Below are 22,911 nucleotides of genomic sequence, written 5' to 3'. Positions count from 1 at the left end.
AAAGTTAGGCTAGGGGCGCTGGGTGGTTCAGTTGGTTAAGCAGCCTACTCTTGGTTTTAGCTCAGGTCATGATCTCACGGTTCATGGGTTTGAGCCTAGTGTTGGGATCTTCACTGACAGTGTGGAGCTTGCTTGGGATTTGATCTCTCTCTTCCCCTCCCTCCCTCCCTCTCTCTCTCTCTCTCTCTCTCAAGATAAATGAGTAAACTTTAGTTTTTAATGTTTTTTTTTTTAACTTTTATTTGAGAGAGAGAATGCGTGTATGCATGCGCGAACTAGTGGGGGAGGGGCAGAGAGGGAGACACAATCTGAGGCAGGCTCCAGGCTCTAAGCTGTCAGCACAGAGCCTGACATGGAGCTTGAACCCACCAACCGTGAGATCATGACCTGAGTCAAAGTCAGACGCTTAATCACTGAGCCACCGAGGCACCCCTGCTAAAAAAAAAAAAAAAAAAAAAAAAAAAAGGCTAGGCTAGTTACTAACTTTAATTGGCTTTGGGCAAATTACTTTGTCTCTCTGAGCTATTATTTGTACCCTAATAAAGTAAGGTTAAGACCGTCTGCCTTTGGAACTATGGTGGTAAGTTGAGATAGCGAGCTTAAAGTCTCCCAAGTGTTCTAGGAATGGAAGCGATTAAAGGGAAAGAGGGTCAGATCACGTTCATTTATGCAGATACTTAACCTGTAAGCCACCTATACTACGTCAGACAGTGAACTCTGTGCTGGGATACAAGTAGTCACTAAGACAGGCTGTGGTCCTCGCTTTTATGGAGCTTGTAGTTTAGCTGGGGACACAGTTATTAATTGAACTAGCATATTAACTAAAATTAAAAATGTGGTAAGCACTCTAATGAAGATGATGTAAATGGTTCGTTTGATAATATAAATGGAGAAAATTCGCAATACAGTTTATGAATATAGGTACGTTCTAAAGTATACATGTGACTTGCTTCTCACGATCCTTTTAATGTATTCAGTGGGATAATCTTCCTCTGCTCCTAGATGAAGATTTTAGCAGGGCACATCTAATCTGTTCTCACTTTTATGGGCTAGACGGTGATATAGACATTTTGAGCTGCTAACACAGTTTCCAGTCAGGAATTAGGCTGTCCAGTCTGAGAATTTTAATCAGATCTCTAAATCTGACATATCACATCTCCTTGCCCTCCCCAGTGGTGGGGGCATTAAGAGGTGGGGCAAGATTGGCCTTCATTCCGTTTTTCTACCTCACATTTCTCTTTCCTCTCCCTCCGTGGTCAAAGCAGAGGGAGGAAGTGGTAAGGATTAGGAAGGACATCCTTACCCTGGTACCCTTGTATATGGCTCTGTGTTCTCTGATCTTGACGGTTTTTAAAGCTAGCCCTTTCTCTTGGGGCTTCTTCGGGAGCTTTCCCCAAGACCTGGGATGATGCATTTTCTCTCAGGCTGCCTGCTACTGTTCTCCCTCCACCTGTGTTTCTCTAGTGGCCTATCTCATAGGGACTCTCACTGGGGTGAACCCCTCAATCTCTGTTAGAATTCCTCTCGGGTAGGACTTAGAACCAACCGTTCCAGGTCTCTCTTTCTCCTATGTGACTTACACCTGGTACAGGAGAAAGACTGGAACATTTTCACTTTGGCAGCCTCTGGGATTTGGGCCTCATCCCCGTGTAGCCCGCGCACGGACACCCGCCCGCCCACCTGTGGTGTTGCCACAGGTCAGTAGAGTTTTTGCAGGTGGCGTTAAGACTCTAGTCCACTATCTCCCCAGTTGTAGGGAACACCTACCAAGTTCTCCAAGAGGCACTCTTGAGATCCTTCTTACAAAATGGGATGAAAAGGTACCGTGCTCCACATATCTCTCACCTGGGGTGCTGGAGACTCTAAACGTCAGGTAATAGCCTGTCTAAAACAAATCTCTCCTAAATCCTTCCCGTCTATTCTCTGACCTTGTTTTATTTCCTTGTTCTGGCGGAGGATTCTGGAGTTCTGAAACTAGGATCCATCTCCTCTGTAAATCCTGCATATTGGGGCTCGGCTTTGGGATTTCATTTCTATTCTATCTTGGTGTCTCCGTAGAAATTGCAATTGTAACATCCTGTGAGCAGCAGCAGCAGCGGTAAGAATTATAACAACCACAGCAGCAGCAGCAGCAGCAACAACAACGACTAATACAGACTGAGAGCTTAACCTTTGCCAGGCACCGTCGTTGATCCTCCCAAGAACTCATTCAGTCAGGTCGGTGCCGTGACTTACGAAGGGCACACTGACAATGCGTGACCTTGACTGTTCCCCTGGGGAGTTTGGATTGCACAACGCACAAGCACAGGCCTTGCCGATGGCCTTTCGGCTGGCTACTTTCCCTTTGTTCAGGATATTTGTGTGGGTCCTTGAGTCAGGCCTCAGAGCAATTGCTTTCCTCCAACAGGAGACAGTAACTCCGCCTAAGAAATGATCCCATTTCAACAATTCCTGGGAGGCCATTGCTGTAATAAAGGCCATTCTTTATGATATAAAAGTCTCACCCTCTTCCCCCCACCCTTAACGTTTCTAATTTGAGCCCCTCTGGTCCCTGTGGAGCCTTTAAATGCTTCAAGTGCAAGCCTATTGCCAAAGCAAGCCTGTCTGACTTGGGAGGCAGCGCCCTGCGCTGTGGCCGAATATTGAACAAACATTCGCACGGCTTTGGCTCTCCCCGGAGCCCTTCGTCTGCTGCCTTTGTTTTGTTTTCTGGATGAGGGCAAGCAGTGCCATCGCCTCCTGCCGGAAAGCCCTGGCTGTCCTCCCAACAAGGACTTGTCACTTCAACTGAGGCTGCTGCTTTTTTTTTTTTTTTTTTTGGTGGCAACAAAATTAGACCCAGCAGGAATTTGGGAGGAGAAAAAAGAGAGTTCAGTTGGCAGGTTCTCAAATGAATGGGTTGTAGTGTCATTGGAACTGAATTGGGCTTGAAACCAGACATGATCCTATTTTGGAAGCATTGTTCAGAGGGATGGGAAATGTGAACAGAGGATAAGTCTCTTCAAAAATGCTCTTGATCCTTGCCTGTTAGAGACAGGCTGTTTTAAGTGAACTCTCCCATCCCCTCAATGGCAAGGGCCTATGTGAAAACCCAGGGGAGGTCAGAGCAACTGGCAAATTGATCAGCTATTCATCCATAAACCTTCCAACTGAGAAAGCTAATTTTGCTTTGGGAAGAGGTTGCCACTTGATTACAAGCCATCAATTAACTGTTAGTCATGACATGCACAGATCTTTGTTCTTCGACTTATCAGTGCTTTGATAAGATAGTACAGTGATAGTGATCAGGGTCTATAAATACATATTCAACAAATATTTATTGAAAATATTACTGAAAACCTGAAGTGTTTCACGTTCTGTGTGAAGTGGGTATGGGAATCAGCAAAACTAATACGGTCTTTGTCCTCATGGAGTTTATAGTCTGGACGCATTAAGAGGTGATGGATAGAACAGGATGCTACAAGAATCTTTAATAGGAAACCCTATGTAGATTGGTGGCATGGGGATGGAGTTCAGGGAAGGCCTTTCTGAAAAACTGGCACTTGAACTAAAGATGACTTTAGCCACAGAGTGAGGTTGGATCAGAAATAATTAGATTTCACAATTGCCATGTCTACAGAGGAATAATTAATGGAATGGTTAATGGCCTTCCCTGTTGTAACTTTCATCCAGATCATAACTTAGGCATGAAGCGATCTTTACAAAAAGGATCATTGTTAATAAATGTGCATGGAATATAGAGGTAAATCTCTTTCTCTGTTTAGGTCTCAAGTTCTTCATTTGTTGAGCAATGGGGTTGGACCAGGTGATACTCAAGGACCCTCCTTTTGCAAAACCAGCTTCTGTGTTCAACTAGGAATTCTATATTGCTACTGTAGTGCAACTGTTAGTCTAGACTGTGGGCTTTTAACCCCACCTGTAGGATTGATAGATTGAAAAAAAAAAAAAAGATGAAAGAGATTTATTGGAAAAAACAGACCAGCAAAGATCTATAGCTTGTTTTGTTGTTAAATGGATAGTTATATCTTTAACCCAGTGGCTATGAATGTTTGATCAAGGGAATTTTTACTTCCAACACCTTATTTCCTTCCCAGTTAAATTATGTGCATGTGGCAAGGTGCTATGAGGGGTGGGCCATCTATGGTTTAAAACACAAGATAAAATTAGTAGTTTAAGTGATGAACTGGTTAACAGAAGAGACTGGAATCATGTACCGAAAGGAACCCAAACTCAGAGTGTGACCTTGGAGAGTCTTTCTTTGGGACACAGTTTCCCCTTGTTTAAAATGGGAGGGTTATACCAGATTACCATTTTCAAATGTATGTTTTTTCAATAGTTTTTTGGAAGATGTTTTATGGAGAAAAGGTGCCTCACTATTTTTTTCTCATTGGAGATTCACAATGTAAGTGTATTGATGGCCTAATCGATTCCAATGTTACCATTATACTGCCACATTCTTGTGTGACCAAAGGTAGATTCTCTTTCTGAGACTCGGTTTCCCCATCTATAACCTAGGACTGGAGCAGAGGTTCCCAAACTTAATCTGTAAAGGATCAGATAGTAAATATTTCAGAATTCGTGGGGCATAGTGTCCTGGTTGCACCTACTCAATTGTGCCACTGTAGCCATACACAATATATAAATGAATGAGGGTGCCTGTGTTCCAATAAAACTTTATTTACAAAAAAGAAAAAAAAAAGGCTGAGGTGTGGATTTGACCCATGGACCATAGTTTGCTGACCTCTGGATCAGAGTGTGGGCTAACTGTCTCGCTAGTGTCCTCATCCTCACAGCTCTGACTGCTCTCTGACCTTCTCCCCTCAGTGGTTATTCTCTCCAAAGTTTGAAGTTACCCTTCTCCAAAACTATTCCTTCTGGCCTCCACTTCCAGAAGTCATCATCATCATCATCTTCTTTCGACTTGTCTGTACTTAAGACTGTCTCTGTCTGCCCAGCTGCTGAGATGCCTTCTTCACAGCTTTGTTTTGTTTATCTTAGTAACTACCCTTCTTTAATCCCTCTGAAGGATTGGTTAGCTGGAATTTGCCTTGTCTTCCTCCCTCAGAGTCTTTGATCTGATGCTCATAAGCATTTGCTGACAGCCAGACACAAAAGGTGGAGCCCAGATCCCAGGCCCGAGGGCCCAGAGAGTAATGAATGAAGGCCGCATTTATTTTGATTTCTCGTTCACAAGCCCATTTCCAGATCGCCGCTGCATGTCACTGCAGGCCAAGAGCAAGAGCAGGAGACAACCCTACTTTTTCTCTCAGGCCTTGGTGCCCAGGGCCCCTGTTTCCACTGAGGCAGGAGCCTGCCTTCACTTCACCAGGCTTAGAAGAAACTGCCGTCTGGACCAAGCCCTGTCCCTTATTACTTACAGGGCTATCCTGTTTTGCCACTCAGATTATGCATCTTGTAAGTTTGAGAACACCATTCACAAAGTCTCTGATGTAAATGGAACTCCCTGGGTTGTACCAATTACTTTGCTTTTTCAAGCTTTTTGGCATGGCTGTAGACCACTCTCTTCTTATGAAGCCTTATGTAGAAGGCCAGTCTATAGGAGAGATACAAGTGGCACTGCTCTAATGGAAGCCGAGAGGTGGGGTTTAGAGTGCCACCTGCCCAGTTTCCCTTTTGTCCTTTGCAAGCATCTGTTGAGATGCTTCTTGGGATCCATAAGAATTCCTCTGAAGGATTTTGGAGCCTCCCGACTAGATCATGAATGTCATTCTAGCCATTCAGATTCCATAATTTTCCTCTTTGATGAAGTCTTAAGTATATCCCTAGTGCCGTGCTGGACACTGAAGCGGACAGGGTGCGGGAGGCAGGAGTGGGAGACACGGTCCCGTCTCCAAGAGCCGATAATATGGTTGGCGAGGTCAGCAGAAAATGAGATGAGAAAATGAGCTTAACAAGAAAAAGGCTTATCAACAGAAATGCTTCTTCGGAGAAGAAGGGCTAGAGCAAGGAGAAAAGATTTCCTGAAAAGGGGATATTGAAATGGAGCATGGATGGGTGGTAAATGTTTGGAGAGGCAGCAGAGAAAGTGGGCAGAAGCACAGAGGTGGGAAATGCTAACTGCACAGATCAAGAGAGACAGCCCAGAATGGAGCATATGTAATTAGATCTCAGCGTGTGCATGAAGAAGATAGGAAAAGAAATTTGAACAAGGGACCATAGGAGCACAGAAAGAAAGGGGAAATCATTTCTTTTTCAGGCAGGTCCACCTCCTTCTATCTCATTTACCACTCATCACTGTTTCAGTTAACGTTATAACCCCATTTTACAGAATTAATCTCCAAAGGCGCTTAGGTATTAAGAGACCTTCCCAAGACCCCTTGCTATTTTCAAACAGAATAGGGATTTAAATGGAAATTGATTGGACTCCAGCTTATGTTTCCGCCATTACGTGAAACTTCATGGAAAATACAGGACTGGAGCAAGTTCTCAAAAGAAAGGTAAAATTTATGTAAATTGACAGTAGACAGGAATTTCCTGTTGGGAAAAATTTCTTTGGATATTTACATCTTACAGGGCCCTTGGAGAATCCTCTTGTCTAAGCAACCAACTTCCAATATGGAGAAAGTGAGGCCCAGAGAAAGTAAGGAGCTATTTAACGTGAATTATAAAACAAGATACCATTCTGACACCTTGAGTCCTCAAGCAGGTGTGCTTTCCAAGGCATCATGAGCAAACCATTCTACCATCTTTTTTTTTCCTTTCCAGTGGATACCTCCTCCTTAGCACATTGGACCCTATGGGTTCAAGAGTCTGACCTTTTGAACAATATTGAATTTCTCTTTCCTCTCCAGAGACCACAGAGCTGGGCAGCAAGAAGGAACTCAAGTCCATGCCCTTCATCACTTACCTCTCAGGTCTGCTGACGGCGCAAATGCTGTCAGATGACCAGCTCATCTCAGGTGTGGAGATCCGCTGTGAGGAGAAAGGCCGCTGTCCCTCTACCTGCCACCTTTGCCGCCGGCCGGGCAAGGAGCAGCTGAGCCCCACGCCAGTGCTGCTGGAAATCAACCGTGTGGTACCACTGTATACCCTCATCCAAGACAATGGTACCAAGGAGGTGAGCTCCCCTGACACAGCCACTGCGTCACATTTAAATATCAATCTTCCTGCCTCCTGCCCTCGTAGGCCCTTTGTCCACTGGGATTGTCTTATCATCATCACCATGGTGATGACTGGCATTTATTGATTCCTTACCATGGTTTAAGTACATATATAGCTGCTATTACCAACAAATCCTCAAATCTCAATGGCTTAAGACAATAGAAGTTATCGCTTGTTTGTGCAGAGTCCCAGATAAATGTTTCTGATGATGAGTGGCTTTACTCTGAGAAATGGTTCAGAGACCCACCTTGTTCTGTCTTGTGCTGCATCAACCTGATGCTTCCACAGTTGTTGTGGAAGAAGAAAGAACATGGAGGATCATACATGAGAAGTTGAAATGGGCCAAGCCTGAAAGTAACAAATATCATTTCAGTTCCACTCCCTTGGCTAGAACTCAGCCATTGGACACACCTGTGTGCAAACAAAAACAGGGAAATCTATTCTATCTGTTTGCCAAGGAGAAGAAGATATATGGGTTTGTTGAAAACCTGACAGTCTCTGCCTCAGTGCTATACTTGGATTATCTCATTTAATCTTCCCTCCAGATCTATGAAATACATATAAGTATTGGTGTGATTCATATGAAATTACCAACTGTGGATCATTTTTTAATTTATAAAAATGGTAATTCCATGTGGTTCATCCTAATGTCATGCCCACTTTACAAGTAAGGAAACCTCGAAGATGTTTAGTGATTTGCTCAAAGTCAGTCTGTTTCAGAGCCCATGTACTTAGTCGTGAAGTTCTATCTCCTCTTTTTCCTCTTTCTGCATCTCTCATTTTCCATTACAGTATGCCTGGGCTTGAAGAGACCATATAAATGGTTCACTGGTTTGCAAAAGTATATTAATGAACAGTTTCTCTAAATGCAATCTTTCAGGAACCCAATTCCTAAAAACCAGGAATAGTGATGCCATGCCTTCACTTAGGAAGAGGAAAGTGGTTAAAGCATCTCTACTTGGTCCCCATGCTTCCCTCTGCAGCAACTCCCAGATAGCTGGCCCTGCACCTCCAGAGAAGATCCTCTGGTAGATCCCTGACCAGCACCAATAGGATACTATGGATTGTGCGTTCCCACCATAGCATTCTATTGGACTGAGTGCTAGAGGGTGGTGCATGGTCAGGTAGGGCTTCATAGAGGATAGAGAGGGGATCAGAGTAAGGAGGTGGGGAAAGCATTAGGTAGATGACCAGATGCAGAAAAGAACATGATCCATACGAAGACTGGAAGACATCCCCCGTGACTAAGATCAAGAGATAAAAGGAAAGCACAATGAGGCTAGAGAGGTCAGAAGGAGCCTGATCATACAGGTTATAGAAAACTAGCTCATAGAATTTGGATCTGTCTGGAGGGCAGTGAGATGCTTAGGATATGCAGGAAGGATTAGATAGGTTAGATTTGTGCACCAGAAGAAGCCCTCTGGAAATGACACAGAAGACCCCTCAGTGGGAGAGCAGTTGAATAAGTGTATAATGGAATGTGCATACAGTGGAATGCTCTACAGCAGACAAAACAAATGGATTATACTGACACTTGATATGAGATGAACAAACATAATATTAAATGAAGAATAGAAGTCCCAAAGGTACAATTAAAATTTTTTTTAACATTTATTCATTTTTGAGAGTGAGAGAGACAGAGCATGAGCGGGGAGGGGCAGAGAGAGAGGGAGACACAGAATCTGAAGCAGGGAGACACAGAATCTGAGCTGTCAGCACAGAGCCTGACGCGGGGCTCAAACTCACAAAGTGTGAGATCATGACCTGAGCCGAAGATGGACGCTTAACCAACTGAGCCACCCAGGCACCCCCCCAAAAGTATATTTTATATAGCATGATACCCTTTCTCCTGTTTTTAAAAAAATGTTTTAATGTTTATTTATTTTTGAGGGTGGGGTGGGGGAGCAGAGAAAGAGAACGACACAGAATCCTAAGCAGGCTCCAGGCTCTGAGCTGTCAGCACAGAGCCCGATGCAGGCCTCAAACCCATGAACTGTGAGATCATGACCTGAGCCAAAGTTGGATGCTCAACCGACTGAGCCACCCAGGCACCCCTCCCCTGTTTTAAGTTAAAACAGATACACACACGCCAAATACACTACATTTTTGGAATGAATACAGGTGTTATAAACTATTTTAAAAGGGAACCAAGGAAATGGTGAACGTAGGACTCAGGATGATGGTAGTCTTGAGTCAGGGAGGCGGGGCAATGGCTTGAGGGAGCCCTCATTACATGGAGGAATCAAGTTCCTAGCTGGCATTTTGGGTGGTGGATTTGTGGGAGTTTATTAAAGCATTAAAACTAGCTAATTAATGAACACTAACTGGATGAATACATAAAGCCTAACCATGCATGGTGCAATAATGAGCTTGAATCATGAAGTAAGCATCGTGGATAATCTAATTCTGTGCATGAAAGGTCTCCACAATAACTATAACAAAAAAGCCAAATATGTATATATCTCCACCCCTCCAGCTTCAGGGTGAGAGATGAGTGTGAAAATGCAAGGGTGCAAAGGGGGAGACCTCTCAGGAGGCTGTGGTAGCTTCCGCCGAATACCAAAGATGGTCCAACCAGTGTTATGTCAGTGTGGATGAGTGAAGCATCATGGTTAGCTGCTCTCCAGGACTTGGTGGGTGAGGCTGTGAGAATCCCCATTTACTGCTCTGTAAACTTGGCCCAGTGACTGCCTTTCTGGGCCAGACTCTCCTCATCTGTGATGTGGCACCATCTTAGCGAAGTCCCAGGACTTTTGTGATGTGTTCTTGGCACATGCAATAGCCAGAGGCTTGGTGGTTCCTTTCCTCCTTGCTTAGGAATCAGATTCCCCCATGTCTGGATTCTATGCCAGCTTCCCTTGGCATCAGTGAAATATGCAGTTCTTCGGAAATCCAGCGAGATGTTTTCGAGGCCAACTGGTGGGATGTTATCAGAGAAGCCCAAGAGTGTGAAAGCAGTCACTAGATGTCACTGTTCTCCTTATAGGAGATCTGGGACCCTTGAAGCACTAGTCATTCATTCATTCATTCATTCACCATTTTTGAGGACTTACTATATGCCAAGTACTGTGTCATGCCCTGAGAAGTAGAGTGTAATGTGTAGACTTGGTCTTTATCCTCACACGGACGAGACGGGTGTTAATGAAACAATGATACAAGTAAAGATGGACTGCAAAGTACCAAGGGAAGTCCAGGCCAGTGGGTTGAAAGAGTGTGGTAGGAGATCTTGTGGAGTTAGGGAAGGCTTCCCTGAGGAAGTGACATCTAAGATGGCTTGGATGCATAAGGTGAATGTGGAGGACTGTGTTTGGGGGAAGGCGAGGAGCCTGAGCACATGCAACACTGAAGACCCAACTCCTGCAAAGGCCTGAAGAATGAACTGGCCCATTTGCCTGAGAAACTGAGTGAGAACCCGTGTGTGGCAGGGGCTGAGACTCGGGGGCAGCTCCATGGGCAGCACTGAGGAAAAAGTGGCAGGGCTGGGCCAGGCAGGCCTGGGGAGGCTGTGGTGGGGAGGAGTCTGGCCTCCAGTAGTGGGGAGCCTGGGAAGAGTTTGGGCAGGCGGACAGGCAGGGGTGATGTGTTCTCAGCCGCACGCTCTCCTCCTCTTAGTCATCCCTGCTCAGAAACATCAGAGCTGGTTGATGAGATGGCTCCCTCGAGTCTCCAAGCTTCTCCTCCCCAACCCCCAATGGTAGGCCTTTTTAAAGTTGCATAACAGTCTAGGGGCTGTGGTAAGTTAGGCTTTTCCAGGAGATCCAGGCTAAGGAAGGAGTGGGTGGGAAAGGCCGACTGTAGGTCTGGAAATGATCTGGGGGAGGGGAATATGGTCATTGAATGAAGTTGGTGTGATGAGAAGGCAGCCACTCCCCTTGTGGCAGTCATCTGTTTTTCTGCCTCCCCAGACCCCATCAATCCTTCTCCCCTGGCTTCTCCATCTCTTTGCTTTTCTCTGCAGCTGGAGGTGGAGAACACATGCATAACACACAAAAGAACCTTGGCCTGGGCTCTGACACTGAGGCACAGCAAGGCTGGGAAAAGTTCTTTTTCCTTTTCTGGGTGTTTCTTCCCCTACCTGAAAAGGCAGAGAGGATGAATGAGTTTCTTTCTGAGTTTCCTGCAAGAAACTTCGTTGGAGTGGAATCGGGTAGCATAGGCTCTGTTGCTCTACTCAGGCTGGATTGGAATCCTGCCCCAATCTCCTGTTCACTGTGTGATGCTGAATGACTTCTCCAAACTTCAATTTCCACATCTGTAAAATGTGGTCTTTATGGGCATCAAACAAGATAACGAATGTATAGTGCCTGGCACATTGCATATAATGGACAAACATTCTCTATGATAATGATAAAAGTGATGTTCATCTCAACTTCGTCCCTCCTTTTTTCAAGTTTCCTTTGATACTTCCTCTTCTAAGTAGTACTCTGTAACTTTGCAGGTGTCCAAAGTGCTAGGGACATGAAATTCTAGAGTAAGATCTGTATTTTGCATGGGAGACATCACTGGGTAACCCAAAAGGACAGATCATGAATGGAGGGAATACAGGAACATTTTCACACTTTATAAACTTGGCTGGAGTCCATATTCTGTTGGTAAGGGAAGTCATAGGTGGAGTGCCACAAAGAATAAGAAGATTCCCTTCTCCTACAGACCTCCTGATGTGGAATGGAACCAGTCTTCTATGTAAGAACCCCTGACTCCCTTGAATTATTTGGGGGTGTTCAGGCAACTTCTGAGTCCCATTTTATGGCATGGTAGGAAGTATCAGAGAGGGGGTGTGGCTTGTCTGAGGTCTGTAAGGCAGTTCTGGCCCCTCATTCTGGACCAAGGTTAGGATGTGCTCTGAATAGCCCTGGGGACCACTGGACACCAGCTCCTTTGGTGGTTGGGGTCTCCTTGCATCCGTCTCCATAAATACATAGGATAGGATGACTCCTTGTGCCTCAGTTGGAAAGGAGCCCTTCATTACATGTCACGCTGTGATTTAGAACAAAGAAAGCAGGAAAAAAATGATTTATGATGGACAGTTTGGTTTATATATAAATCTCCTCCCTCCACCTGTTAAATGACCTTACACAGCCCAAAACCACAGCTAGTGCTTAATGTGTAAGACTTTGTGGGGCTGTTAATGTAGCCTTTGGGTGAAGGAGAAGAAGAGGCTGCGAGTGGGGGAGACAGAACAGAGTCATGGTGCAGAGCCAGTCAGAGCTTGATTTGAAACCCATCTCTGCCATTGGCTACTGGGTGACCTTCCTTATACTCATTTGTAAATTAGGTGTTGTATCTATCTCTATCCATGTTGGGGCTAGGAGTTCTCTTTGGGACAACTAGAGAATTGGGACATCTGGAATCTGAACTAGGCTCTGCCCTTGACTCTTATATGGCATTGGGCATGGATGCTTCTAGTGTTGTGGTCTTTGTTACTTTATCTGTACCATGAGAATTCTGAGCTAACTTCATCACCCTCCCCCCGTCCTCCACCTCCCAGTGCTGTGGTAGGGTCAGAGCTGACTTTTACCCTGAAAATAAGGGAAGTACTTTGAGGTTAGAAGAGTCATCCTGTGACCTGCAATTTATTTCCCATCCAGATATATTAACAGTTTTGCTCCTTCAATTAATATTTGGAAGAGAAATAGGTACATATCTTGCACTTTATTGCAGTGACACAGCATTTATGAGTAGAGAGCGATGTTAAAACCACATCCTGTTCATCTTACAGATCAAGTCTCTTATGTCACAAATAGTAGAAGTAAGACCTAGATTTGAGGAGTGGCTTGCTCTAGTCACACACCAGTTTTGAATTCGAAGCAGTTAGGCATGGCTTCTGGCCTCAGTGATGCCCTTCATCTCTCTGAGACTCAGTTTCCTCTTCTGTAAAATGGATAGTGGTAACTTTTACCAGAGGGCTCTCATGTAGAAAAATTAAGACACCCTTTGCTAACAATTTGAAGACTGTGAAATACTCTATAGATGGATGATTATTTCCTAGTGCTTGGGTCTCCTGACTTCCGGTCATGTGAGTTTTGTTTTGTTTTGTTTTTCTTTTTTCTTTTTCTTTTCATGCTGCTCTAGGAAGAGCCATGTATAATTTTGGTCTTGTTGTGGTTGTCTGACCCTCTAGCAGATCCTCTCTCTGCCAGAAAGACTTGTTTGCTCTATTTACACTTCTTGGCTCTCATTGAGAAGGGAATTCCAAATGACTGCTCTTTGAAAGGAAGTCAGCCAAGATCACCCCCGCTTCCCCCACACCATTATTACCACCATCACCACCACCATTATCACAGCTGCTGTCACCATCACTGTAGCACCATTGCTGCCATCTTCTTGCCTTCCTTGGGTGCTTAGTGTGTGACAGATAACTCTGTAAGGGAACAAGATTCAGAGGGGGGAGTCAGATGCAGATTGTGCCTTCAAGGAGCTCACAGTCTAGTGGATGAAGCTGAGGAGTCACAGAAGTAACTATAATTACTTGCATATGTTACATTCATGCATGACTTATTTTCAAATAATACAATTGACATTCCAACAGTGTTAGAAAGTGGGAGAAAGAAACTCAGAGAGAGTCTGGAAAAGTTCTTGCAGTAGGCAAGGTGGATATGGGCAGATCATGGAACAGCTTGAGGCAGATCTGTTGGATGATGAAGATAATACTATCGATGAGATGCCTATCATATGCCAGAAACTGTGCTGAGGGCTTTACATGCTTTTATCTCATTTAATCATCCAAGAATTCATGAGGGAAGTACTATTATTATCCCTATTTAATAGATGAGGACACAGAGTCTCAGAGAAGCTTGAAGCCAGTTCTGTAAAGTTCCAAAGCTAGTTCAGGTCATAGTTGGAAAATTGTGACCCATGGGTGAAATCCAGCACGCCACCTGTTTTTATAAATAACATTTATGAAACCTAGCCACACGTTTGTTTACATATCATCTATGGTTGCTTTTCTGCATCAACAGCAGGGTTGGGTAGTAGCCACAGAATACAGTATGACACACAAAGCCAAAAACATTCATTTCTAGTTCTTTACAAAAAAAAAAAGTCTGATAAACCTTGGTCTAGACTAAGGGATATTGGAAAGGAAGGGGGAAAAAAGTTATTTCAGATACTATGAGCCAAACATATAGAATAGGAGAATAAAACTCAACAGTTATTGAGTGCCAAATCTATGCCTGGCATTTTTAAGCGTTTTATGTATATTAATATATGTTCTCTCACTCCACCCCCACCCCCAACACATTTGAGTATGCACTATTATGCCCATTTCACAAATTAAAAAGCAAAACCTGAGGCTTTACAGAGGTAAGTAACTTATCTAAGATCACATAGCTAGGGACTTGTGGGGTCAGAATGTGAGCCTGGGATGTCTGTATCTAAAGCTTATGTGTTTCATCAGTCACTCTGTGACAGGTGTGAGGTTTGGGAGAGATCAAACTGGAAAAGTGATGTGCAGAAGCCTGAGCTGTGGGAAGCTTTGAATGCTGCATTGAGGGAGTTAGGAACCATGTAAACTATAGGGAGTCCTTCAAGGTTTGGGTCAAGGGAAAAAGACATGATCAAATGTGACTTTTTAGGGGCACCTGCTGACTTAGTTGGTGGAGCATGCAACTCTTGATCTGGGGGTTGTAGGTTCAAGTCCCACGTTGAGTGTAGAAATTACTTAAAAATAAAATCTTAGGGGCGCCTGGGTGGCTCAGTCGGTTAGGCATCCAACTCGAGTCTGGCTCAGATCATCTCGCAGTTCATGGGTTTAAGCCCTGTGTCAGGCTCTGTACTAACAGCATGGAGCCTGCTTGGAATTGTCTGTCTCTTTCCCACTCTCTCTTCCCCTCTCTGCTTTCACTCTCTCTCTCTCTCTCTCTCTCTCTCTCAAAAATAAAATAAACATTAAAAAAATTAAATTCCTAAAAAAAAAAGTGAAAATAAATGTGACTTTTAGGTGAATAACTACAGCAACAACCGAAGAGTGAATTTCAGGGACCAAGGCTATGTAATAACCAAGGGTTATTAAATTTGGGGTCTGCAGATCTCTGATTTCAAAGTGTCTTTGGATCTCCATCCTCCAAAAATTTATACCAAATTATACATTATCAAATTATTTTTCCTGGAAAAAAAATCTTGGTATCAGTCTGTTTTCTAAATGTTCTGGACCCAAACGTTATAGAAGACTTAAATAAGATGACCAGTTAGTTGGGGTTTCTATTGCAGAAGTTCCTATATGAGGTGGCTGGGGGTGTGGGGATTCAATTCAAATAATTTTAGCAGGTATTTACTGAGGGTCTCCCTTGGGTCAGGCACTATGCTAGGCATTTGAGATACATTAGAGAGAAAAACAGGCCTGTATTTTGACCATCTGGAGACTTAATTTCTATTGGAGCATGTGTGGGAGACAAAAAGTAAACAATGAGAATAGTAAATGATACTGTATATTAGAAAGTGAAGAGAAAAAACAATAAAGCAGTAAAGCGACATGAGGAGTAGCAAGTGGAATATGGAGACTGGATTTCAGGGGGTCTCACTCGGAATCTGTTGGGATGAGCATGGAGGAAGCATTTGTTAAAAATGCAGGTTCCTGGCTTCCTACTGATTATTTTTTCTCAGGTGGGGTGAGGCTGGGAATCTTCATTTTCACAAGCTTCCAGAGTGATTCTGATGCACACTGAACTTGAGAACCACTATCACAGGTCTCTTTCATTCTGAAGTTCCTTCAGGGAATTCCTTGTTTAGGGATTAAGAAAGTCAAGTACTTATAATCTGGCGTAAATCTCTGCTATTGTGGGCCACTTCCTCTCCTTCTCCGTGCATTCTGAGGAGGTGCACTGGCCAGGAACCAGACTGTCAGGCAATCCTTGGCAAGAGAGAAGATCAAAGAAAAGACGGAGAAATAATCCACACATTACTCAACACGCTCATGGTCAATTACAAAAAAGGAACTTAATGCTTGGCTTGCCTACTTGCAAAACTGGAAAACGTAGCTATTTCATGGGACCAGAAGACGACCAGCTTCAATAAGATCTACAAGACATACAGACTTAGCAAATGCAAACACTATTGCATGTCACAGCAAAGGGCGTCCTCCCCCTACCCTTGCCCCATGGGGCATTGAATTCAGTTAGCAAATGTGATAAAAAAGAGAATAGCATAATGTCTTTCCCTTGTACTTTTAATAACAACCATTTCCTGAGCACTTCAATTGTGCCAGGAGCTCAGCTTTAGCTCTTTATGTACTTAGCTCACTGAACCTTTTCATCAACCTCACATGGTGGGTATTATTATTATCTTTTTTTTTTTCTCCATTGTGAAAACTGAGGCATGGAGATGTTACACCATTTGTCCCCAGTCCCTAGAAATAGGACCAGGTGGAGGAACCAGGGTTTAACCTGAGCCCCTGGGCTTTTTCTCACTTTGCTGTACTCTCTATTAGCTACTTCCTTTCAGCTTTTTAAATTATCATAAAAGGAAGTCTAATGTGCACTACAGACACTATCACTGCATGATATTACCTTCTCCAGCTACTGTGTCTTCATTTCTTTACCTCACTGCCAATTTTTTTTTTAAAAAATTGACTGCTTCTACTGTCTATGCTGATTCACTTTGCAACTCATTCCAGAGCTGACTCCCTTCATCCAATGGAAACAGAGTGGCTTCAGTCTTGTAGACACTACATTTGCCATAAAAGACTGCCTTTTTTAGGATAGTGTTTTCTATCTCACTTTTTACAGATTCTGAAACCAGTAGGTTCTTGATGCTTTTCTTCCTTCCTGCACTCGTCCCCCTGAAATATAACCCATTATCAAATCCTGCAGAATTTTCTTCTTAAGAATTTCTCAGAAGAATTCACTCTTACCCAGTCTTGTTCAAGTTTTACCTGGACTATTGCAATTGTCTCCTCACTGGCTAACAACAGTCCTTGCCCCCTCTAGTTAATTTTCTTCCTTGCAGCTAGTGACGTTTTCAAAAATAAAACTTACGCTCATCACTTTCCCCATTCAAACCCTTAACTGCCTTCCAATTGCCTAGGATCAAGACCATGGTACTTACTAACATGGCCTACATGGGGCTGCTTGGACTGGCTGGCCCTTCTAACTTCTTAAAACTCATTGGTTTTCAGTCACTGGTGATCATCCAATTTCTGGAAAGGCTATATACCTTGTTGTGCTGAAGAGCCTTTGCTCATGCTTCTCCCTCTAACTAGCATGGATTTCATCCCTCTTCCTCCTTCTTTTCTGAGTTAACTGCTACTCCCTCCGCCAGATTGCTGTGGAAGCTTCTGGATTTGATAAGCTCCCCATTTATTTGTTTATGTACTTTCTTGAGTCTTTTTATCTTTCTTCCGTAGCCGTTATCAAAGCTTCTAATTATACTTTTTATGTTTTGAAATTGATTAATGTCTATGTCTCCTCCTCCTCCACATTTTATTATTTTGTTTTATGATGACAGCAGTGCCTGTGAGGAAGGAAGAACAGGTAAACTCGGGAATGAAGGCATCTAGTCCAACCCTAGTCTACTTCTTGGTTCCTTTCTGCCGCGCCTTACAAACTGGAGTGGAGTCTGTGTTTGAACATTCCCAGTAACAGCTTGCTCAGTGACCCCAAGCATCCTGTTTCTCTTACTTCTAGAATATCTTTCCTAATCGACTCAAATGATTGTCTTATACATTAGGGGGTAAATTCCATGAGACAAAGGTCTGGGCAAACTTGTGCTAAGCATTGCACCAGCATTCCGGTATAGTGCCTGACTCATAGTAGAAATTCAGTAAATTCTCAATGTGAATAGGTGAATTGAATGAGTGAAAAGCAAATGAATTACCAACTTACATTGGTATGCCTCCAAGGTGCTTTCACATACACTGGCCCCCTTGATCCTCTCAACAGACCAAGGAAGGTAGTGATATTTGTCTTCATTTTACAGAAAAGGAAACTGAGGCTTAGAAAGGGTAGGTGCCACCCCCCAAAGTCCCAAAGGGCTAAAACATATCAGAACCAGGGCTGGGATCTCTTTTTCAGATGACCTATAACAACTCATCCATCACACAACCATGCAAAGACTACCCCAGCCAGGGCAGTGCCTGGCTTCCAGGAATGGAGCAAGCTGTAGGCCCCATCCCTTCTGGAGCTTATCCCTGTTCACAGGGGCTCTTCTTGGGTCATTAGACAACTTCAGTCAGCGGTGATGCAAAGGGCCCAGAAAGAATTCACAAACAGTTCAACTCTCTTGCTATTTCTAAGAATCAAAAAGTCGTTCCAGATGTGTCTCACAATTCACCAGGCAGATGTAGCTGAAAGCAGCATGAGTTTGTACCATTATACAGTCAGTCTCTGCAGTGCCTTCCTTGGTCAATAGAGTAGTGTCATTCCTAATATTTCTGAATGGAAGGGTTCCAGGTTGTAAACTCAAGTCCTGGGAGGAGGAGAATACCTTGAGGAATGGGGCTTCTCCTGGGACCACATGTTTCCTTTCTTTTTCAACTTCATTTCCACACTTTCCCATTTGAGGGGATGCTGTTAAATCCCAGTTCTGCTACCCAACCCAAAACGATTTAGTTTAGAGAACTGTAACTTCCATCAGAGCAGAGAAATTAGTGTAGTGAACCTCCATGGACCTCTCACCTTCAGTTGCAACAGCGATCAATTCACACTAAGCCTACCTTACCTGCTCTCTCACCTCAAACCTTATGGCCTTTTATGTACAAATGTTAAAGCCCATATTTCTAAAAGATAAAGACTAAAAAAATACCTTCAATACCATTACCATGCTCTCCAATTTAACAGTTTCTCAATATCATCAAATATCTAGTCATTGTTCACGTTTACTGGATTGTCTTATGTTTTTGGTACAGGTTTGTTTGATCGAAGCAGGATCTAAATAAGATCTAAACATTGTGATGGGCTGATAAGTAAGTCTCTTTTAATCTGTAGGTTTCTTCCTTTATCTAACTCTCTTTTTATTCCTTGTGATATTTTTCAAGAACTGCATCATTTGTCCAGTAGAGCTCTCCACAGCCTGGATTTTGCTCATTGCATCCTCATGGTATCATTTAACATGTTCCTCTGCTGCTGCATTTCCTGTATCTTGGTAGTTAGGTCTAGAAGGTTGACCAGGTTTGACTTTTTTGGCATTCTACCACAACCAGTATTGATACACCTGTACCCCAAGGATCTAATAGAATAACCTGAGCTTTCTAATCTAGGATTTACGAGTTTGTTTTTGATGTACATCAAATCTGTCATCAAGTCCTAGCTGTTCCTTTTCTCTGTGTGACTTTTGGCAAGGAATTCTGAGCCTTAGTTCCCTCAGATGTGATGTGGGTTTAATAATAATAATACCTAATTTCTGAGGTTATTCTGTTAAATGAGATGGGCATTTAACACGCTTAGTCTTGTGCCTGGTATGTAGTAAGCTTAGTCTTGTGCTGAGTAAAGATAAGCTCTTACTTATGTTTCCTCCCTTTCTGTTCTTCCTCTTGCTTTTCCTTCTCCTTTTCCACATTTCATTCTTTTATTTTATGATCAAAAATATGCCTATGAGAAATAAAGAGCAGACAGACTCAGAACTGGAAGGGGTCCAGGCATGTAGACGTATCCTAGTCTATTGCTTGAATCTTTTCTACTATACCCTGCAAGAGTCTGTATTTGAATATTCCAAGTGAAGCTTGCCCAGTGACCCCTAAACAGCTTGTTCTCTCACTACTAGAATGTCCCTTTTATTGAGTCAAAATATTTTCCTATCCTGGTCTCTAGTTCCATTCATCAACACTATACTGAAATAGACTTACCTACTGACTTATTAGAACCTATACTTTGGAATCAGAGAGATAAAGGTTCAAATATCAGCTTCGCTACAAGATTACTTTGTGTATTTGGGCACATTACTGAAGGTTTTAAGATTCTATTCTCTCATATGTCTACTTTATAGAATTGTTTCTAACTACAGTAGCTAAAATAATAGATTATTAATTGAAAATAATCCAGGTAGGGTGCTTAGGAGCAATGTTTGGCACATAGAAGTAGCTCAATAAAAATATGTCCTCTCCTGGTTCTAAGTGACAGTCGTTCAGGAATTTGAAGATATTTTAAGGCTTAATTCTTATAACATCCCAGTTCCTTTTATAACTTTTCATCAAATGGGTCTGTGCTTCACTCCGACTCAGTTTTATCCCAGCCATCTTAATTATTAGCCTCTGTAAGAACTTCAGCATGTGTATATCTTTCTTAATGATGTATGGTTTATGTAGAAGTGAGACACACAGAGACTGCTTCACTTGCCTACAGAATTAAAGGTAGAATTCAAGTCTCTTGCTTCCAGACTTTTGGATTTGTCCTGGGTCACAATAGCTTTTATCTTTAGTGTCATGTATATACTAAGCATTCAAAGCATAACTTTTGAGTGGCTAAAGTCAACCAAAGCTCAGAAGGAGAAATCAGCCAGGAGTTATAGAACCAGGATTTAAACACATTTATCTGGTTCTATTGCCTGTAGTCTCAAATATATAAGCTACAGAAACTGCCTCATCATTGGCTCCTTCCTCTACACTTTGACACAAGCAAACCTATTGTATCATCAAATAGCTGTTCTTGGATTCTACAGTCTCTCCTGTCACTATCTTTTTCTTCACTTTTCCTTGATGGTGAAACTTCTGCTTCATTTCTCAACTCTGTCACTTCTCAGCTTCTTGGAAGCGATTCCACCACCTAATTGAAGTTCTTGTCTCAAAACTCAACAAAGGCCTCCTCCTCCTCCTCCTCCTCCTCCTCCTCCTCCTCCTCCTCCTCCTCATTTCCCTCTATTGAGGTGTAATTGATGTATAATATTATATTGTTTCAGGTGCACAGTATTTTTGCACATTGCAAAATGATCACCGCATGAGTTTAGTTAATAGTTAGCATCCATCATCACATAGTTACAAGTTTTTTCATGTGATGGGAACGTTTAAGATCTATTCTCTTAGCATCTTTCAGATGTGCAATTCTGTACAAACCTGTACATGACATCCCCATAACCTATTTATTTTTTAATTTGCAAGTTTGTAAATTATAAACTTTTTAACCTCTCTAACCCATTTTCCCCACCCCTATGCCCCACCTCTGAGCAACCACTAATCTATTCTCTTTATCTATGAATTTTTTTTTTTTAGATTCCACATGTAAGTGAGATCATACGGTATTTGTCTTTCTCTGTTTGACTTATTTCACTTAGCATAATGTGTTCAAGGTCCATCCATGTTCATCTGGCAAGATTTTATTTTTTATGGCTAAATAATATTTGTGTGTGTACACACACACACACACACACACACACACACACTACATTTTCTTTATCCATTCATCCATCAGTGGACACTTAGGTTGTTTCCGTATCTTGCTATTATGAATAATGTTGCAATGAACATTGGGGTGCATGTATCTTTTTGAGTTAGTGTTTTCATTTTCTTTGGGTAAATGCCCAGAGGGATTGCCGGGTCACATGGTAATTCTTTTTTTTTTTTAGTTTTTTGAGGAACTGCTATACTGTTTTCCATAGTCACTTCACCAATTTACATTCCCACTAACAATGCACAAGGGTTCCCTTTTGTCCACATCCTCACCAACACTTGTTGGTCTTACCTTATCTTTTTCACATCTTATATCAAAATATCTTATCTTTTTGATAATAGCCATTCTAATAGGTATGAAGTGATTCAACAAATACCTTTTGTTAACTCAATCCAAAGCCCTGTTCTCAATCCTTTTTAGAAGCATGGATCCACTCTTAAAAGAGTTTGGGCTTGACTCCTTCAACTTTGGCTTGCCCAAGCTGAATCTTTACCAGAAGTTATTACTTTCTCTTAAAAAATAGAGGGAATACCGGCAAATGGTAGTATAAGTGGCTGCTTTGGGATTGAGAAGTAGACATCAGTGAGGCTCTTCCATCCCTTCATATTGCTTCTTTCCTATTTGTTTGTCAAATTTTCCGATATTGATTTTGAAGGAACCTGGAGAAAGTATAAATATAGATATATACCTATAGGTAGATATATGTGTGTGTGTGCGCACATATATACATAAATATTTATGCATATTTTATATCAAGGAGGGTATTTCTTATATTCAAAGTAAACAGACTTATCAATGAGATTTTGAGGTGTTAGGCATTTTAGTGAAATGTCATTGAGAAGGTCTGAATTTTGGAGTCACCCAGATCTAGGTTTGAATTTCAGAGTTTATGCTTACCTGTTGGATAGCATTGTACAGATAACTTATCCTACTTGAGCTTCATTGTCTTATCTTAAGACTTGCTTTCTAGGATTGTTCTGGATATTATATATGATGATAGATGTAAAGAAAAGAAGGTTCAAGTATCAGATAGACCTAGGCTTAAATTCTTACTTTGCCACATATGATGGAGATACAACTTCTATTACTCAGAATCTCTATGAAGATAACACGGGGATGATGTAGCTCATTGAATTATTGTTGGCTTAGGTAGGATTATTTATATAAAGCCCTTAGAAATTCTTAGTATGATTAAAAATTTGATCAGTGTTAGTTGCAGCTTCTTTCCTCTTCATCTTCAACTTCACTCTTTTTTTTTTTCTTCCTTGTCTCTTCTGCTTCTGTTCTTGCTGCTGATTAAACATTCAGCATAGAGTAGGTGCACACTAAATCATAATTGTCTTGGGGCGCCTGGGTGGCGCAGTCGGTTAAGCGTCCGACTTCAGCCAGGTCACGATCTCGCGGTCCGTGAGTTCCAGCCCCGCGTCAGGCTCTGGGCTGATGGCTCAGAGCCTGGAGCCTGTTTCCGATTCTGTGT

General features: G+C 42.5%; 1 protein-coding gene across 5 annotated transcripts in view; it reads left to right on the top strand.

Moving 5' to 3' along the window:
* ASTN2 (astrotactin 2) overlaps positions 1 to 22,911 on the top strand; it is an 881,464-nt gene that overhangs the window by 689,359 nt on the left and 169,194 nt on the right. For all 5 annotated transcript variants that reach the window (XM_086683845.1, XM_086683843.1, XM_086683844.1 and 2 more), the window contains one exon: positions 6,813 to 7,078. In XM_086683845.1, coding sequence (XP_086539971.1) covers positions 6,813 to 7,078 — 266 coding nt within the window. The remainder of the gene's footprint in view (positions 1 to 6,812; positions 7,079 to 22,911) is intronic.

This window comes from Puma concolor, chromosome D4, assembly GCF_028749965.1.
Source record: "Puma concolor isolate L17-30 chromosome D4, mPumCon1.1.hap2, whole genome shotgun sequence".
Taxonomy (NCBI): domain Eukaryota; kingdom Metazoa; phylum Chordata; class Mammalia; order Carnivora; family Felidae; genus Puma; species Puma concolor.
This window is presented reverse-complemented; position numbering and strand designations above follow the sequence as displayed.